The sequence below is a fragment of the Poromitra crassiceps genome (assembly GCF_964638095.1).
Source record: "Poromitra crassiceps genome assembly, chromosome: 2".
Taxonomy (NCBI): domain Eukaryota; kingdom Metazoa; phylum Chordata; class Actinopteri; order Beryciformes; family Melamphaidae; genus Poromitra; species Poromitra crassiceps.
In genome coordinates, this window is record NC_139624.1 from 41,563,871 (window position 1) to 41,580,089 (window position 16,219).

Sequence of the window (16,219 nt, forward strand, 5' to 3'; positions counted from 1 at the left end):
ATAACTTCTTCTGTTGTGTCCATTCCTTTGTGAGTATGAACTACTGTCTGCAGTAATCATTATCAGCTTGATATAGACCCTGCAGCATATAATTTGCCCATTCTATTCACTAATTTGTCCTGAAATAAAAGATGGGATACTGACTCTTAGCCCAGGAAGACCCGTTTCTCCTCTGAGACCAGGCTCACCAGGGTCTCCTGGTTCCCCCTGAAGAAGAGAAGAGAAGAGAAGAGGAGAGAAGAGGAGAGGAGAGAAGAGGAGAGGAGGTTGAATAATTTTCCCCACAAAAAAAACATTGCATACTGAATGAAATACATTTTACATTTTCTTCAGGAAAGTTACCTTAATCACTCTGGTCAATGCGTTGTTGTCTGAGGTGAGCTGATAGGATCAAGGCAAAAAGACATTATTGCATAAGGTCTTATGGGATGGAATTATTGTTTTTGTTTTTCAGTTTCTTGACAATGAATACATCTGTCAAACATGGCTGAATTGACGCAAAGCATAAAATGGTAATAAAATTTTTTTTTTTTACTTGTGCTTCTCCCGGCGGTCCGGGTTTTCCCTTTGGAATGGCAGGAGCAGGATTGAAAGGAGACCACAAGAAAACACAGTTAGAGAGACTAAAAGCTTGCAGTGGCAAACACAGAAAGTCCATATTTGTAACACAGAGGGAAAGGTCAGATGCACTGACGGGCAGCATGCGTAAAAAAGCTGAACTTAATGAGTGAAGGTATAAAAATAGAAATGAAGGAATGACAAGAGGAGAGCAGGATTGCAAAGATGTGAAACATGGAGTATGACAGAAGAACAATCAGGAGGCGGTCACCCAGAAGAACCATTAGCTGGACATGCTCATTGACCACAGCCACCATGAGTATAAATATACCGGCTCTCCCTTTTCTCCTCTCTTGCCGTCTGTTCCCTGGAACAAAAAGGAAAGCTCATGTCATCTTGTAGCACTGCAGCTCCAGCTGAAGTTTTCCAATGAATTATGGTGATATTGAAAAAAAATAAAAATTAAAAAATTAAAGACTCCTTCACATGGAGCACAAAGTCAAGCATTTTTTTAATAAAAAAAATTCTATATATTTTCCTCCCATTTCCCCCCAATTGTACTTGGCCAATTCCCCTTGCTGTCCGGTCGTTGCTCGCCCCCCTCTGCGATCTGAGGAGAGTAGCACGTTTCCTCCGATACATGTGACAGCATGGAGTTTCCCCGGCAGGCCGTAGCGCATGGGAGGATCACGCTATTCCCCCTAGTTCCCCTATACCCTCGACTGACCAGAGGAGGCGCTATACCCTTAATCCCGGCTTCCAACCCGCAGACACGGCCAATTGTGCCTGTATGACGGCGCCCGACCAAGCTGGAGATAACACAGGGGCTCAAACCTGCGACCCTCGTATTGGTAGGCAGGGAATCTACCGCGGCACTACATGGCGTGGTTGTCTTCTTTTAACGTCTTAATTCAAAGAACTTACAGGCAGACCCGTCTTCCCAAAGTCTCCTTTTTCTGCTGGATCCCCTGGTCGCCCTGGTAATCCCAGTGGACCCTGGTCAACATTAAATATGGAATGAAAATAATCAATTTTTAGTCAAATGAAAGTGTACAACACCCTTGCACTGTTTTGATAATCCTCTTATTCCTTGAGCAATCAATATTTCACCCTAATTCCTCTTTCACCAGGCTCTCCAGCTGGTCCTTGTTCACCCTGGAAAACACAAATTGAATAAATAAATGAATAAAGAAGCAAAGACCATATTTAATGATGAACATGACTAATGATTATAATTAAGTGACGTGAAGTGAAGTGAAGTGAAGTGAAGTGAAGTGAAGTGATCCTTTATTTAGCCCCATTGGGAAATTCATCATCTGCATTTGACCCATCCTCTACTAGGAACCTTCCTAGAACAAGGAGCAGTGGGCAGCCGCAGTGCAGCGCCCGGGGACCAACTCCAGTTCTTTTGCCAGTGCCTTGGTTAGGGGCACTGACAGGAGTATTAACCCTAACATACATGTCATTTGGTGGTGGGAGGAAACCGGAGCACCCAGAGGAAACCCACACGATCACGGGGAGGACATGCAAACTCCACACAGAAAGGACCTGGGATGGACCTGGGTTTGAACCTGGGACCTTCTTGCTGTAAGGCAACAGTGCTAACCACCGTGACTGAATGAATAAGTTTAAAAGAACAGTTCACCCAAAAATGAAAATTCTGTCATCTTCTCACCCTCCTGCCAGGTGACACACAGGTGAAGTTTGTGCATATAACACACAGGGAGGTTGTCAGCATAGAAAACCAGTCACAATTGCTTTCAGTACAGTACAACTGAAGTCAATGGTGACTGGTTTTGGTGACTGGTGAATGTGGACAGAATTTTGATTTTAATTTTGGGTGAAGTGTTCCTTTAAATCTCTCCACCACCAAGTCCGAGTCACACTACATAGTAATAACCTGATAGGAGGCCAGAGTGAGTAAACTCTGAACAATCCAAACAAAAGCAGGAAGTAAACAAACTGACCCTTCCTCCTTGATCTCCTTTAGCTCCAGCTTCGCCCTACAAGCACAAGAGTAGCTGTCACCAACATTGCATCATGGGAAGTCATCTATACAAATACAAAAACACATATCTGAGAATAGAACTGGAAGTGCTCTGAACATGTCATATTCAGAGCTGCAGACCAAAGAAACAGCCAGTAGGCTACTTTACAGTTTCCTAAACTGAATATGAAATGTATAAGTATATTTATACAGCATACACACTTTCACTCATCCTGAAGGTTATGGTGATTGACTTGTATAATCTGTGTTTTGATAATGTGTGTTGTGTTGTGTTGTGTTGTGTTGTGTTGTGTTGTGTTGTGTTGTGTTGTGTTGTGTTGTATTGACTGCAAGTAGCAACCACTTAGGACTTACTTACATCTTTACCTCTTAATCCTGCTGCTCCATTACCAGGTAGCCCAACAGCCCCTTTCTCCCCCTGAGAGCCATCCTGCCCCTGCAGACAAAAGCACATTACTTCATTAACAAGACGAGTACAAATCCACAACGTTTCACACAGGCTCAATGTTTTTTTTTTACGGGTTTGTAGATGAATTGCCCCAAAGTCTCATATTATATAGGAAAAATAATCTGTTGTATTATTTACCTTTGGTCCAGGTTTTCCAGACAAGCCAACATTTCCCTGAAAAGGATCAATAAATAAATAAATAAATAAATAAATAAATAAATAAATAAATAAATAAATAAATAAAGAAATAAAGAAATAAAGATTAATGCATTTTTAGGTGACTCACCCTCTCACCGTTGTCTCCCTTTGGTCCTTGCTGTCCTGGAATCCCAAAACCAGGACTGCCCTGCACACATCAAAACAAAACACACTGCAACCATCTCTTCAGACATGAATGGTTCTATTCTTAGATTAGTAATTATTAATCATCATCGTAAATGTCAAAATGCATATATGACACAACTGTCACTATTAACCTTCTCTCCTTTGGCTCCTTGTACACCCTTTATCCCCTGGGGCCCAGTGGGACCGACTGGACCGACGTCACCCTGACAGACAGAAAATACACACACGCACGCACGCACGCACGCACGCACACGCACACACACACACACACACACACACACACACACACACACACACCAATCAAAACGATTGTTCAGCAGGCAAAATGAATGCAGCAGTGTCCAAACTAAATTGTCTCCACTTTCAATGGCCCCTGTGGATTAAAGATAAAAGAGGTCCAATTCAAAGGACTCTGGAGCATTCGGTCCCACTACAAACGCTAATAAGGGAAAATCTTAATTGTGTTTGATAAGCAGACCCAGAGGACAGCGTCTGGGTGTGCAAGAATGCCCCAAACAATTAATTAACAATGGCTTCAACAGTAAAAACATACAGAAACTAATTTCCCTCCAGCAGACTCACTTTTGTTAAAGCCATTGAAGATAACTAAGCAAACTAGTCACATTGAGTTGACTCTCCACTGTCTCCCTCAACAGCTAAGTTGCCCTTGAACAAGGCACTTACATGCTGAGTCCTCCAGGAGGAGCTCAGTAGAACAGAAGAAGAATGTGGTAGATTGGAGTTTTGATTATGCAAATGTTTCTGGGAGGCCGGAAAATAACCTCACATGTTAACTATTTGGCAAACTTGAATGGCAAGGAAGGAACTCTTCTTTTTTTTCCTGATTTCGCCCCTATTTTCTCCCCAATTGTACGGTACTTGGCCAATTCCCCCTGCTCCCCTGATAGCTTACATGTGCAGTTGCCAGCCGCTTCTTTTTACCTGACAGCGGGGAGCTTCACCAGCAGGACGTAGCACGTGGGAGGATGAAGCTATTCCCACCAGTTCCTTTCCGCCCCGAAAAGGCGCCCCGAATGACTAGAAGAGAGACTAGTGACCAGGACACATACCCTCATTCCTGCTTCCCACCCACAGACACAGTCAATCGTGCCTGTATGGACACCCCATCAAGCCAGAGGTAACACAGGGGCGCGAACCTGCGACCCTCGTGTTGGTAGGCAGGGAATCTACCTCGACACTACCTGGATGGCGCAAGGAAGGAACTCTTGCCTTCTTCACTCGGCTTCAGTCTCTTCTTTGAGGTCCAGCCTCCCAGAAATGATTTGATAAGTAAAACTGTGATTGAGCTGCACAGCTCCCACCTATGAAAGTGTGTCACTATTCATGTGAAGCAGGGTGAGGCTAAACATTTCTCTGGATAAATAAATATAGTAACAAAAAGAAGAAGACTTACCCTGGCACCCTTCTTTCCAGTTGGACCAATTATCTGTTGTGATGAGAAAGTAACTGTAACAGTTCTGTACAGTGCTACTGTCTACAGCATCACTGTATGTAATCATCATATACATTTAAAATCTACTGAGTGAAATAATTTGTTGCTTTTCTTACACCCTTGGCAGGATCTCCAGGTGTTCCTCTTGGACCCTCATCTCCTTTTTTTCCATTTGGTCCCGTAAATCCCTGAAACAACGAAGGCAAAATATAGCAAATAGATTTCTGATTATTGTGTTGTTGTTATTTTATTTTGTTTGCTTATTAGTATTTATAGTGATTATCTATTTATTATTCCTAACTTCTTGGCCACTCCTGCACATTGCTGTTATTTAATTTTCTATTATGTTTAATATTTTTAGGTGTGTGTATATATGCTAATGGATGAATAAATAAAGAATTCTACAGTGTTTCAATTTACATTCAGTGACATACGGTAATACAAATTAAAAAAGCTTAAAACCATGATGCATCACTCTGCGTTGGAGTTTGAATTGGAAGATAAAAATAAGAAATTATTCACACTGTACGACAAAAGAGATGACGATTGTCCTAATGATAGTCGGCTCATTCATTATGCTGCCTCAAATTAAAATTCAGCCATGCAAGACAAAATGGCCGATCCATTTGCAAACGATCCCCACTGAGGTTTGACAACCTCAGCAAGAAAACTTCCCCACTGAGGTTTGACAACCTCAACAAAAACTTCCCCCACTGAGGTTTGACAACCTCAACAAAAACTTTCAACAAACGGCTTTCTCCTTTGTTCATGTATGAGATTAGACAGCAGCCATTAAACCCAATGCGTTGGCGTCATACTTTCATCTAATCAAAAAATGAATCAAAGTGGATTTTGAGGTGCAATCAGTGGGAGCTTGGGTGAAAAGTGTTGTGGGTGAGGAAAAAAAAGAAAAAAGAAAATGCCTGGCAGCTGTGGACTCAGTAGAATTGATTTTCCTGTGCACGCACCCACGGACGCGGACGCACACACACACACACACACACACACACACACACACACACACACACACACACACACACCTATAGGCAGAGGGAATAGCACAAATCTCATTCAAGCTTTTGAAACCAAGATAATTCTGAACTCAGACTTGATATCAACTAGGAATACCGCATCGAGGTTGTATGCCTCCGCAAACAAGTCAAGTTACAGTTTACATGCATGTCTGTCCAGGTCCAGACTTCTACAAGCACACATACCTTGGAGCCCATGGCGCAGTAGTACCAGTATAGCACTTTAGACAATGTATGGCGGTACCTCAATAACTTGGCTAATCATTTTCAACATGGAAAATAGTCCTACCCATACCTAACCCTAAACCACCCCCTCCCCCCAGCCACTCCCCCTACCCACCTCTCAAACCCCGACTCTCTAAGACCTTCCTAACCCTAGCTACGGCCTCTTTCCCCTAGCTCCACCCCTTCCCTCACCATGGCCCCTCTCACCACCCACATCGCCCTAGCCACTCCGCCTACCCACCCCTCGAACCCCGATTCTCTACGACCTTTCTATCCCTAGCGACGGCCCATTTTCCCTAGCCCTGCCCCTTACTGATCACGCCCCCCTCCCATGACCCACTTCCCCCTAGCCATTCCCCAACCCACCCCTCGAATCCTGACTCTACGACCTTCCTATCCCTAGCTACAGCTGCTTTTCCTTAGCCCCGCCCCTTCCTTGACCCCCCCACCCCCTCTCACCACCCAGAACCCCCTAGCCACTCCCTCTACCCACCCCTCGAACCCCGACTCTCGACGACCTTCCCATCCCCATCTATGGCCCCTTTTCCCTAACCCCACCCCTTTCCCTCATCACGCCCCCTCCCACCACCCACACGCCTAACCACTCCCACTACACACCCCTCGAATCCTGACTCTCTCCTCCCCCCCATCACCCCCCCCTCCCTCCTCCTCTCCTCTCCCACCTCCCCCCCCCCACAGACCCAGACCGCCCTCTCACCATCACTGAGGAGGAGGTGCGCCGGTCGTTCCTGCGTATCAACCCTCGCAAGGCGGCCGGCCCGGACGGCATCCCCGGGCGGGTCCTCAAGGCCTGCGCCCACCAGCTGGCAGGCGTATACACAGACATTTTCAACCAGTCTCTCTCCCTCCGACGAGTTCCCTCCTGCTTCAAAGCAGCGACAATCATCCCCATTCCCAAGCAGCAGAAAGTGACCAGCCTCAACGACTGGCGCCCAATAGCCCTCACACCAATAGCCAGCAGGTGCTTTGAAAAGCTGGTCATATCAAAGATCTGCCCCACACTCCCCCCGGACCACGACCCGCTACAATTCGCATACCGCCCCAACAGGAGCACAGTGGATGCAGTAGCACACGTGCTCCACACCGCCCTGTCCCACCTGGAGGGGAAGGACACCTACGTAAGAATGCTGTTCGTGGACTACAGCTCAGCATTCAACCATAGTACCCTCCAGGCTGGTATGCAAGCTCAAGGACCTGGGACTTAACACAGCAATGTGCGAGTGGATCCTGGATTTCCTGACAGACCGCCGCCAGGTGGTGAGGGTGGGCAACCTCACCTCCTCCCCACTGACCATCAGCATAGGAGCGCCCCAGGGGTGCGTCTCCAGCCCCTTCTGGTACGACCTCTACACCCACGACTGCGTGGCGACTCAAACCTCTAACACCATCGTGAAGTTTGCAGACGACACAGCAGTCGTGGGGCTGATCTCGGGGAGCGACGAGACGGCCTACAGAGAGGAGGTGGGGGCCCTGGAACAATGGTGCCAGGACAACCACCTCTCTCTGAACGTCTCCAAGACCAAGGAGATCATTGTAGACTACAGGAGGGGGGGGGGGCGCACACCCCCCAATCACCATCAACGGCACAGTGGTGGAAAGGGTGGACAGCTTCAAGTACCTGGGAGTCAATATCCACCAGGACCTGACTTGGGCCGGCCACACCGCCACTGTCGTCAAAAAGGCCCAACAGCGAATACACGGACTCAAGCGCCTGAAGAAATTTGGGCTAAGGAAAGAAATCCTCAGGGACTTCTACAGAGGCACCATTGAAAGCCTGCTGACTGGCGGCTTCACCACCTGGTACGGGAACTGTACCACCATGGACCGCAGGGCGCTACGGAGAGTGAGACGCGCGGCACAGCACGTAACAGAATGTGAGTTGCCAGATCTGCTGTATAAACAGCGGTGCCTCAGGAGGTCCCTGAAGATCATCAAAGACACAAACCATCCCCACAACAGCCTGTTCTCCCTGCTAGCCTCAGGGAGAAGATACAGGGTTCCGAAAGCATGCACAAATCGCTTGAAGAACAGTTTCTTCCCGCAGGCCACGAGACTCCTTAACATACACAAATAGTGTAGTAGCCGCACTGTACCGTACTGTAGCTGCTACCATTACGTATGTCTAACGTTTAATTGTATGTTTAATAAGGAATATGCTATTTGCACCTGTATGTCAAATACGCCGAATTTAAAATGCAGAGTTTAATTGTATGTTTAATAAGGAATATGTTATTTGCACCTGTATGTCAAATACGCAGAATTTAAAATGTTTAAGCACGTCTAAAGTATGCACACGACATGTGCACCTATGTGCAGTGAATATGCCACTGTCCCTGACTTGTCTTATCACTCTACTGCCTTATTGCTTGTTATGTCTCTTGTTGTTTTTGCACTCATATGCCCTGTTATATTTGTACTATGTTGTAAACGGAGTCCACAGCACAAGAATTTCACACGTGATACTTGTACCATGGAGTGACAATAAAAAATCTTGATCTTGAATCTTCCTATCCCTAGCTATGGCCCCTTTTACGTAGCCTGGCCCCCTTCCTTGATGGAACGGATGGACATGCAGTCACAGTGACCTTGAACTTTGACGTTTGATCTTTGACTTTGGACGTTTGAACGAGATTTGAAGAAATCCCGTCAAGGCGTTCCTGAGATATCGCGTTAACAAACATCGGATGAACGGACAACCCGAAAACATAATGCCTCTCCGGTCACAGCTATCGCCCGCAGAGGCATAAAGATCTGCATCACCCAAAGACTAGATTCTGTTTGACAGTGGTTTGTGCTTGCTTGCACACCATAATGGGTTCCAGTAGTTCCAGCTAACCATAACTCAACACAACATGCACTTTTTCTCCTGTATCATCTCTGAACCTAGACCACATTCTGCTATTAATCCTCTCTGGTCAAGAGGACTGTGAGAACTACTGTACTCACTGTGGGTCCCTGTGGTCCAGTTACTCCCATCTCTCCTCGGTCGCCCTACAAAACACAAAGAGCGTTTGGTATTTCGGCCTTGAGTATCGGAAAGATAATTGTTATCCTCTTCACATTAGAAAACATTACTTTGACCATTTTTAGACTAGTTTATTTGTTTTCAGCTTAACAAAGGCAAGAGAGATAAAACGAGTGGGTAAGATGAGCTCACCTTGTCCCCTTGCTCCCCTTTCAGTCCCTTCTTTCCCTGCAGATGAAAATAAAACACTAGCTCTGAATCCTTTCCTTATGATAGTTTGTCTCAGACTAAACTGGAATTAATTCATATACATGTGGTAACACTTTATAATAACGTTCAGTCATAAGTCATTTATAAGCCTTTAGTTAATGATGAACTAACCATTTACAAAACATGAATATACATTTGTAGATGATTAATAAATGTTATGTTAACATATACAAATGTGTCATCTATAAAGTTTAGTAAATTAAGTGTTCCTCCCCTGTTATAAATGATGTGTAAATAATTTACAATTCATTTACAAGGCTTTCTGCATCCCCTAATCTAAAGTGTAAACCATTCATGACATAAATGTGTTACATACAAGAGGGTAGCTCTGTTTGTCAAAATTGAAGCCAATGCAGAAGTGTCCTCTTTGCCTGCAACCCATTGGTTTGTGGACTTGTGTTTTGAAGCCTCAAGTATGGCCTCAGTAAACACTTTCCTAATGTGTTTATGGTCTCAATCGCTTGTTTCAGACTATGTTTTGGGGCGTGATTGACAAGGCCACTTGTCCATTGATCACACAGCTCGCCGATCACGGACCAATAGCAGGCCGTGCTCTGTGGGAAACCCCTGGACTTGTGTCGAGATTCAAGATGGTAATGGCCAAAATGCCATACGTGAGGCGTCAAAAAACAGAAGTCCACAGACCAATGGATCGCCCCCTGCAGGCCATTCGAAAGAATGCAGGTTTAAGTGCACTTCCGCATTGGCTTCAATTTTGACAGAGCTACCCCCTTGTATGTAACACATTTATGTGTGATGGTTTACACTTTAGATTAGGGGATGCAGAAAGCCTTGTAAATTCATTGTAAATGATTTACACATCATGTATAACAGGTGAGGAACACTTCATTTACTGAAGGTTTATAGATGACTTACAACGCATTTGTGATATGTTAACATAGCATTTATTAATCATCTACAAATGTATATTCATGTTTTGTAAGTGATTAGTTCATCATTAACTAAAGGCTTATAAATGACTTACGACTGAACGTTATTATAAAGTGTTACCATACATTTTATTGAGGGTAAAATATGCAGGATCTCATTGCTAGCTATTGAAGATAATGGTCGAGTGACACACCCGCGGTCCGACGATTCCTTGGATACCCTGATCTCCAGCCTCACCCTAGAATAATAAACAGCATAAAAAATAGCATTTTATAAATAGATATCAGGGTTTTGCAAAAACACAAAAACAAAAACATTAATGATCACATTCAAAAGACAGTCATGTTTAAAAATATTTCTCTTGCATATTTTCTTCTTGTGTTTATTCAAGTGAAGTTTGCTGGTGGTTACCTTTGGGCCTATTGGTCCTGATAAGCCTATATTTCCCTGCAAAACAAAAGTTCAAACATTGAAACAAGGGGGGGGAGATTTTATGTTAAAGTATGCAAAAATACAATGATGTTTCATAATCAAAATCTGTCAATTGTTTGTGTTATCCTTATTATCTTGGAGAGTTTAGTTGAGAATCAGAACCTTGTATGTGATTTTGTCAACACTGACTTTTGGGAAGTACTGGGACATTTTCAGTTTCAGATGTGTTGGCACTACGGTGAAAGCAAGCTCATTGAGGTGCAGAAGCTTTATTGTCAATGGAGCAGTTCCACAACGTCTCTCTTGACGGCATCACAGTCTGAGGTCCTGGTTGGTCCATTTTAATTGGAATAACATTGCCAAATTCCTTTTTGCACTGTCGATTTTCCCTTTCAAGTTCATGTTGATGATGTACCTTCTGTCCTGGCTCTCCACGGGGACCTTGAACACCTTGTATACCAATTCCTTCTTCACCCTGAGAAAATGCATCAATTAACATACTTTCAGTGTACAATGTAAAAGTTAACATTTCCTGGTCAATAAGAAAGAACTTTACCTTCTCTCCCTTCTGTCCTAGAGTTCCTGGCACCCCATCAAGGCCGATGGGCCCAGGTAAACCTGCATTACCCTAGTTTTCAGAAAGAGTGAGTCAAATCGCAGTTCCAAATATGTCAACACATTCGAGATGCAGAGCAGGGTGGGTGCTCAGCTACAAAAGATACTTGTAGAAGAAAGCCACTCATGGAAATAGCAGCTAACGCGTTTCGGCACGATGCCTTCATCAGAGCATCATGATGAAGGCACCATAGATACAGTCGGTCTATGTGGGAACGCCTACAAAATGTTACCACGGCTGGTGAGTGGGGTAAAAAAACCCATATATCTCAATGGTCTGACTCACCAAAGGACGGTGCTGCGGCTCTACACTACAGGATTGGAGATTCAACAGCAGGTACATAGATGTTTGTTCAGATGTGCGTTTACTACGGTGGTTGAATCTCCGATCATGTCTGCCTGGGCTGGGCTGGGCTAGCAGCTAAATGCTAACTATGCTGAATGGGGAGAACGGGAGGATTTACTCTACTCTGACCATGCCCCCAGCCAGCTACCCCAGGGTCTATGACGAGACATTGACTGTATCTATGCCGAAACGTGTTTGCCGTGCATTTAAAAAAAAAAGTGAATCTGAGCAAAAGTCTTTTTGGAGTGCCGCCATTTCCACTAATTTTCCCCCCAATATTTTATTTTCAGTTTTTTATAGAACAGTAAACGAACAAGACAAACAGGCTGATGCTACCAGCCACATAAGGTGCTTATGTATTTGTAATAGATCATGTGTATGGGATCCCACACAAGGGGTCCATGAGATACCCACCAAGCGAACCATCCGTTACCCCCAACCTCAGTCACTAGTCATTCTTAACCTCGTCAAAGTAGGCCAAAAACGGGTCCCAGATAGCTGACAACCTTTTGCTATTTCCACTCATTGAGTGGTTTTCTCCTCTATGTAAACACATTTTGTTTTAGTGCCAAAGGAAAAGTTGTGTCACCATAGTATTTTTAAGCACGTGTGAACAGTTTTTAATTTGTGTTTCTCAATGTCTTTTGCCATGACAATTGAAACGGCTCAAACAATCAGTGAGTAACTATGCACTTACGTCTTTTCCCTGGTCCCCTTTGTCTCCATTCACCCCCTGCTTCCCACGTAAACCCTTCAAAACATAATGAATGTTATTATCAATCAAAAGAAACAATGCATGTTTCACAAATAGATAATAAACACTGACTCTGTGGCTTTAAATGCAGGATTTATATGCAAAAAAATGTTACCAATAATTCTGAACATGGTTGTTTTGTTGACATCTGCAGTTTGAAATGTTTGCTGCCAGTTACAGTAGGTAGACTAAGTCAAGCCAAGCCAAGCCAAGTTTATTTATATAGCCCTTTATCTCAAGCATGTCTCTAACTAACATCCACTTCTTTGATCCACTGCAACCTTTGGAACAGATTAATGAGGGGATGCAAACAAGCCAGACACTTACTTTAGCCCCGGGCTCCCCAGCTTCTCCCTGCAAAGCACAGAGTAAAAATAGTCAAAACAACTGTGTTAGTCTACGCTGAGTACTATTAAAACGTGTAAATCACACACACTGAATGGGTTAGCTTAACATGATGCCATATGATACTGGTATTATGATACAGTGAAATATTATATTAACTGTGAGGTGGCACTATGCTATTAAAGTGGTATGCATAGAAGAGATGCTGCTTTTATGATTAGTTTGAATGTTGAACCAGATCCATGTTACCTTGATAGAAATCCCTGGTAGGCCCGGTGGGCCTGTCTGACCAGGCAGGCCTGAAGCTCCAGAGAACCCCGGTACACCAGGAGGTCCTTGGGGACCCTGTGACGCAGAGTGAATAATAATTGATGTTACTCATACAAAGGTTAACTGTTAAAGAAGCTCCTGATATGTTTTTTTAAGGACTCACTGAAGATCCTGGTTCTCCTTTTCGTCCAGGGATGAAACCTGCTTCTGTTCCCCCGATCACATATCCAGGTTCTCCCTGTGGAGAGAAGACAAGCTCACTCAAACTAGAACAACTAGACATACACCTGGATATGGTCTCTCCTTCAATCCAGAAAGTAGATTATACTAGTGAAATTATTCTACATCAAGGAACTTCTGCACAAATACAAGCAGACATCAAACAATATAAAGTAAATGTCACTGGACTTTTACACACACACACACACACACACACACACACACACACACACACACACACACACACACACACACACACACACACACACACACACACACACATACATACATATACATATTCATTACATCAGGTCAGACTTACTCTCTCTCCTCTCTGTCCTTTTGGCCCAGTAACTCCAGGAAGTCCCTGCCATCGCAAAAGACACATTCATAAAATTACTGTACAGTATTATTCAATTCATATAATTCTAATTCTGACATATATACAGAAGACATTAAAAATGGAAATGGTAAATATACAGTAAATGACCACCTCCTGTCTGACTTTGAAAGTCAAAAAAGTAGGATTGGTTACTAAATTGAATGAATAGCTACATTATTCTACCTTATTTTAGCCTTCTTTCACAGTGACTCATCCCCTGATCTTTTGAAGCTAGGTTTTCTTACTGTTAAGATGTCTTTTTGGCATGTTAGCCTTTACTTGATGCTTCACGGTGAAAAGAGACAGTAAATATTGGGAGAGGCAGAGGAGGATGACATGCAACAAAAATCATGGGCCTGATTCAAACATAGGACATTGTGGTTACATTGTATGCACCTAAGGCAACTGAGTCATCAAAATGCCTTCTGCTCATGAGATGGTTTTCTTTCATAAATTGTTTTATAGTTTTGATCTTACCATGTCACCTCGAACACCTGCAGTACCCTGAAAGAAAGTATGTTTGTTATTTTCAAAGTAATAGCTAAATGAAATAAACCATAACCAGGTCAGTTTGAAGTTTTTCTTTGTTTATTTCATTACCCGTTGGCCGGCAGAACCTGGGGGTCCAGTTCTCCCTGGTCGTCCAGGCAACCCTGGAACACCATCTGTTCCAGGAGGTCCCTGTCAAATGAAGAAATTATGGTCTGTGCCAGAAAATAACATAACAGCTGAGATTGAATACTATAAACCAAGGCACGCTGACTTCCATATTTCACATTAGGGCTGAGGAATATATGGATATTATATTAGCGGTGGCGGTGGCAGTGTGTGTGTGTGTGTGTGTGTGTGTGTGTGTGTGTGTGTGTGTGTGTGTGTGTGTGTGTGTGTGTGTGTGCATGCAGGCGGGCGTGTGTGTGTGCATTACTGCATTATTTCTTACCCTCTCTCCCGTCGCTCCTTTGGAAGAGCTGAAAGGATTATACTCTCCAGAGCTTTGCTTGAATCTCTGCATACATACAAAGAAGACCACTAGTTATTTCTAAAAAGTGATATTTCTCTAAGGAAAATAACTTGTTTTTTTTACTGTGGTATTCATTATCATCAGACATTGTTCAGTCAACTTTTATGCCATGCAATTCACCAAGGTCGCTAGCTTTAGCTTTCATTTGTAAATGACATCCATTCAATCCAATTCTATGTTTCATAATGACAGTTATTGGAATTAACAGCGGTGAGGGCATTCATGCACAATGATCGGAGGAGACATGTGTGTTACATAAACACATTATCAGTGTTGTTAGGAAGGGAAAAAAACAATGGTTGAACATACCAGTCCTCCGAGACCAAAACCATCTCCCTAGACAAAGAAAAGGAGGACAATGTGTGTGCGAGAGGGTGATTTATGTCTACATGAATCTCTAAATCAATTTAATCTGGAACGGAGATTCACTAGACTCACCTTTGCACCTTTCTGGCCCTGGAAGTACAAAGCAAATGACAATATATTAACAAAGATAAGAGGCCATTAATCACTGTGTTTGAAAAGTTCAGATAAATGTCAGCAGATCTCAATGAAGTAGAAACCAGGATGTAGGCTTGGGCTGGCGTGGTCAGGTATCCATCAAAATATGCCCAAACCAGTAATACTGAGTTTTAACCACAAGAGGTTGCACTACACCCACTGCATTTCAAGAGGGCAACCTCTCAACCAATATTGATTTCTGGCAATCAATATTTAAAACCTTTTCAGATGTTTTGGAAGTGTGTGTGTGTGTGTGTGTGTGTGTGTGTGTGTGTGTGTGTGTGTGTGTGTGTGTGTGTGTGTGTGTGTGTGTGTGTGTGTGTGTGTGTGTGTGTGTGCGTGTAGTGGTGTGTGTGTGTTGTGTGTGTGTGTGTGTGTGTGTGTGTGTGTGTGTGTGTGTGTGTGTGTGTGTGTGTGTGTGTGTGTGTGTGTGTGTGTGTGTGTGTGTGTGTGTGTGTGTGTGTGTGTGTGTTTGTGTGTGTGTGTGTGTGTGTGTGTGTGTGTGTGTGTGTGTGTGTGTGTGTGTGTGTGTGTGTGTGTGACACTTGCTGGTTGCTGTGGGTAGTGCTATGGCTCATTGGCTGTTTTTGGCCTTTTAATCAGCCATAATGACCTAATTAAAAAATCCGGCCTTGTCACCGTCTGCTTGGGATGTGTAATTACAGTTTCCACCGCTAGGAAGCGGAACACCAATTGCCATTTTCAATGAAAAAAACAGAAATACAGATTCTGGCATGTTTAAAAGGGCTTGGTATTGGAAACCACGCAATATTTCGGAGCACCAACTGTCCATTATGTACCTTGTGTGGCAGGCAAGTACTGTTTTACTGTGATTGCTACATCTATGAAGATGTAGGGTCATTTCTAGCGGATCCTGCAACGCCATTAGGGTGCTATGCCGAGACTCCGAATGAAGAATGAAGGATGAGTATCGCGTCGAGGCTAGGCGAGGGGTAGAAGATGCTAATGTCACTCTGTTACACCTAGTTCTTTAACACTGAAGAAGGCCTATGCGCCGAAACTTGTTTGTTGCTGTGCTGCTGCCCCAGACTAAGGTATTAAAACCTCTAAAAGGACTTTTTTTGTGTGCTGGCTTTTCTGTTGTGACATCTAGTTCTT

The 16,219-nt window shown here is 43.7% G+C and overlaps 1 protein-coding gene across 1 annotated transcript in view; it reads right to left on the reverse strand.

Moving 5' to 3' along the window:
• col7a1l (collagen type VII alpha 1-like) overlaps positions 1–16,219 on the reverse strand; it is a gene marked incomplete at its 3' end in the record, with an annotated part of 126,443 nt that overhangs the window by 50,139 nt on the left and 60,085 nt on the right. Inside the window, exons 27-55 of the mRNA XM_083662175.1 lie at positions 15,038–15,055; positions 14,909–14,935; positions 14,519–14,584; positions 14,179–14,259; positions 14,056–14,082; positions 13,519–13,563; positions 13,141–13,215; positions 12,957–13,052; positions 12,690–12,716; positions 12,306–12,359; positions 11,204–11,275; positions 11,063–11,122; positions 10,627–10,662; positions 10,409–10,453; positions 9,247–9,282; positions 9,036–9,080; positions 4,929–5,000; positions 4,774–4,806; positions 3,491–3,562; positions 3,301–3,360; positions 3,153–3,188; positions 2,925–3,002; positions 2,526–2,561; positions 1,669–1,713; positions 1,483–1,554; positions 890–925; positions 536–565; positions 343–381; positions 145–207 (exon numbers count right to left, since the gene is read on the reverse strand). Of these exons, the coding sequence (XP_083518301.1) occupies positions 145–207; positions 343–381; positions 536–565; positions 890–925; positions 1,483–1,554; positions 1,669–1,713; positions 2,526–2,561; positions 2,925–3,002; positions 3,153–3,188; positions 3,301–3,360; positions 3,491–3,562; positions 4,774–4,806; positions 4,929–5,000; positions 9,036–9,080; positions 9,247–9,282; positions 10,409–10,453; positions 10,627–10,662; positions 11,063–11,122; positions 11,204–11,275; positions 12,306–12,359; positions 12,690–12,716; positions 12,957–13,052; positions 13,141–13,215; positions 13,519–13,563; positions 14,056–14,082; positions 14,179–14,259; positions 14,519–14,584; positions 14,909–14,935; positions 15,038–15,055 (1,482 nt within the window). The remainder of the gene's footprint in view (positions 1–144; positions 208–342; positions 382–535; positions 566–889; positions 926–1,482; positions 1,555–1,668; positions 1,714–2,525; positions 2,562–2,924; positions 3,003–3,152; positions 3,189–3,300; positions 3,361–3,490; positions 3,563–4,773; positions 4,807–4,928; positions 5,001–9,035; positions 9,081–9,246; positions 9,283–10,408; positions 10,454–10,626; positions 10,663–11,062; positions 11,123–11,203; positions 11,276–12,305; positions 12,360–12,689; positions 12,717–12,956; positions 13,053–13,140; positions 13,216–13,518; positions 13,564–14,055; positions 14,083–14,178; positions 14,260–14,518; positions 14,585–14,908; positions 14,936–15,037; positions 15,056–16,219) is intronic.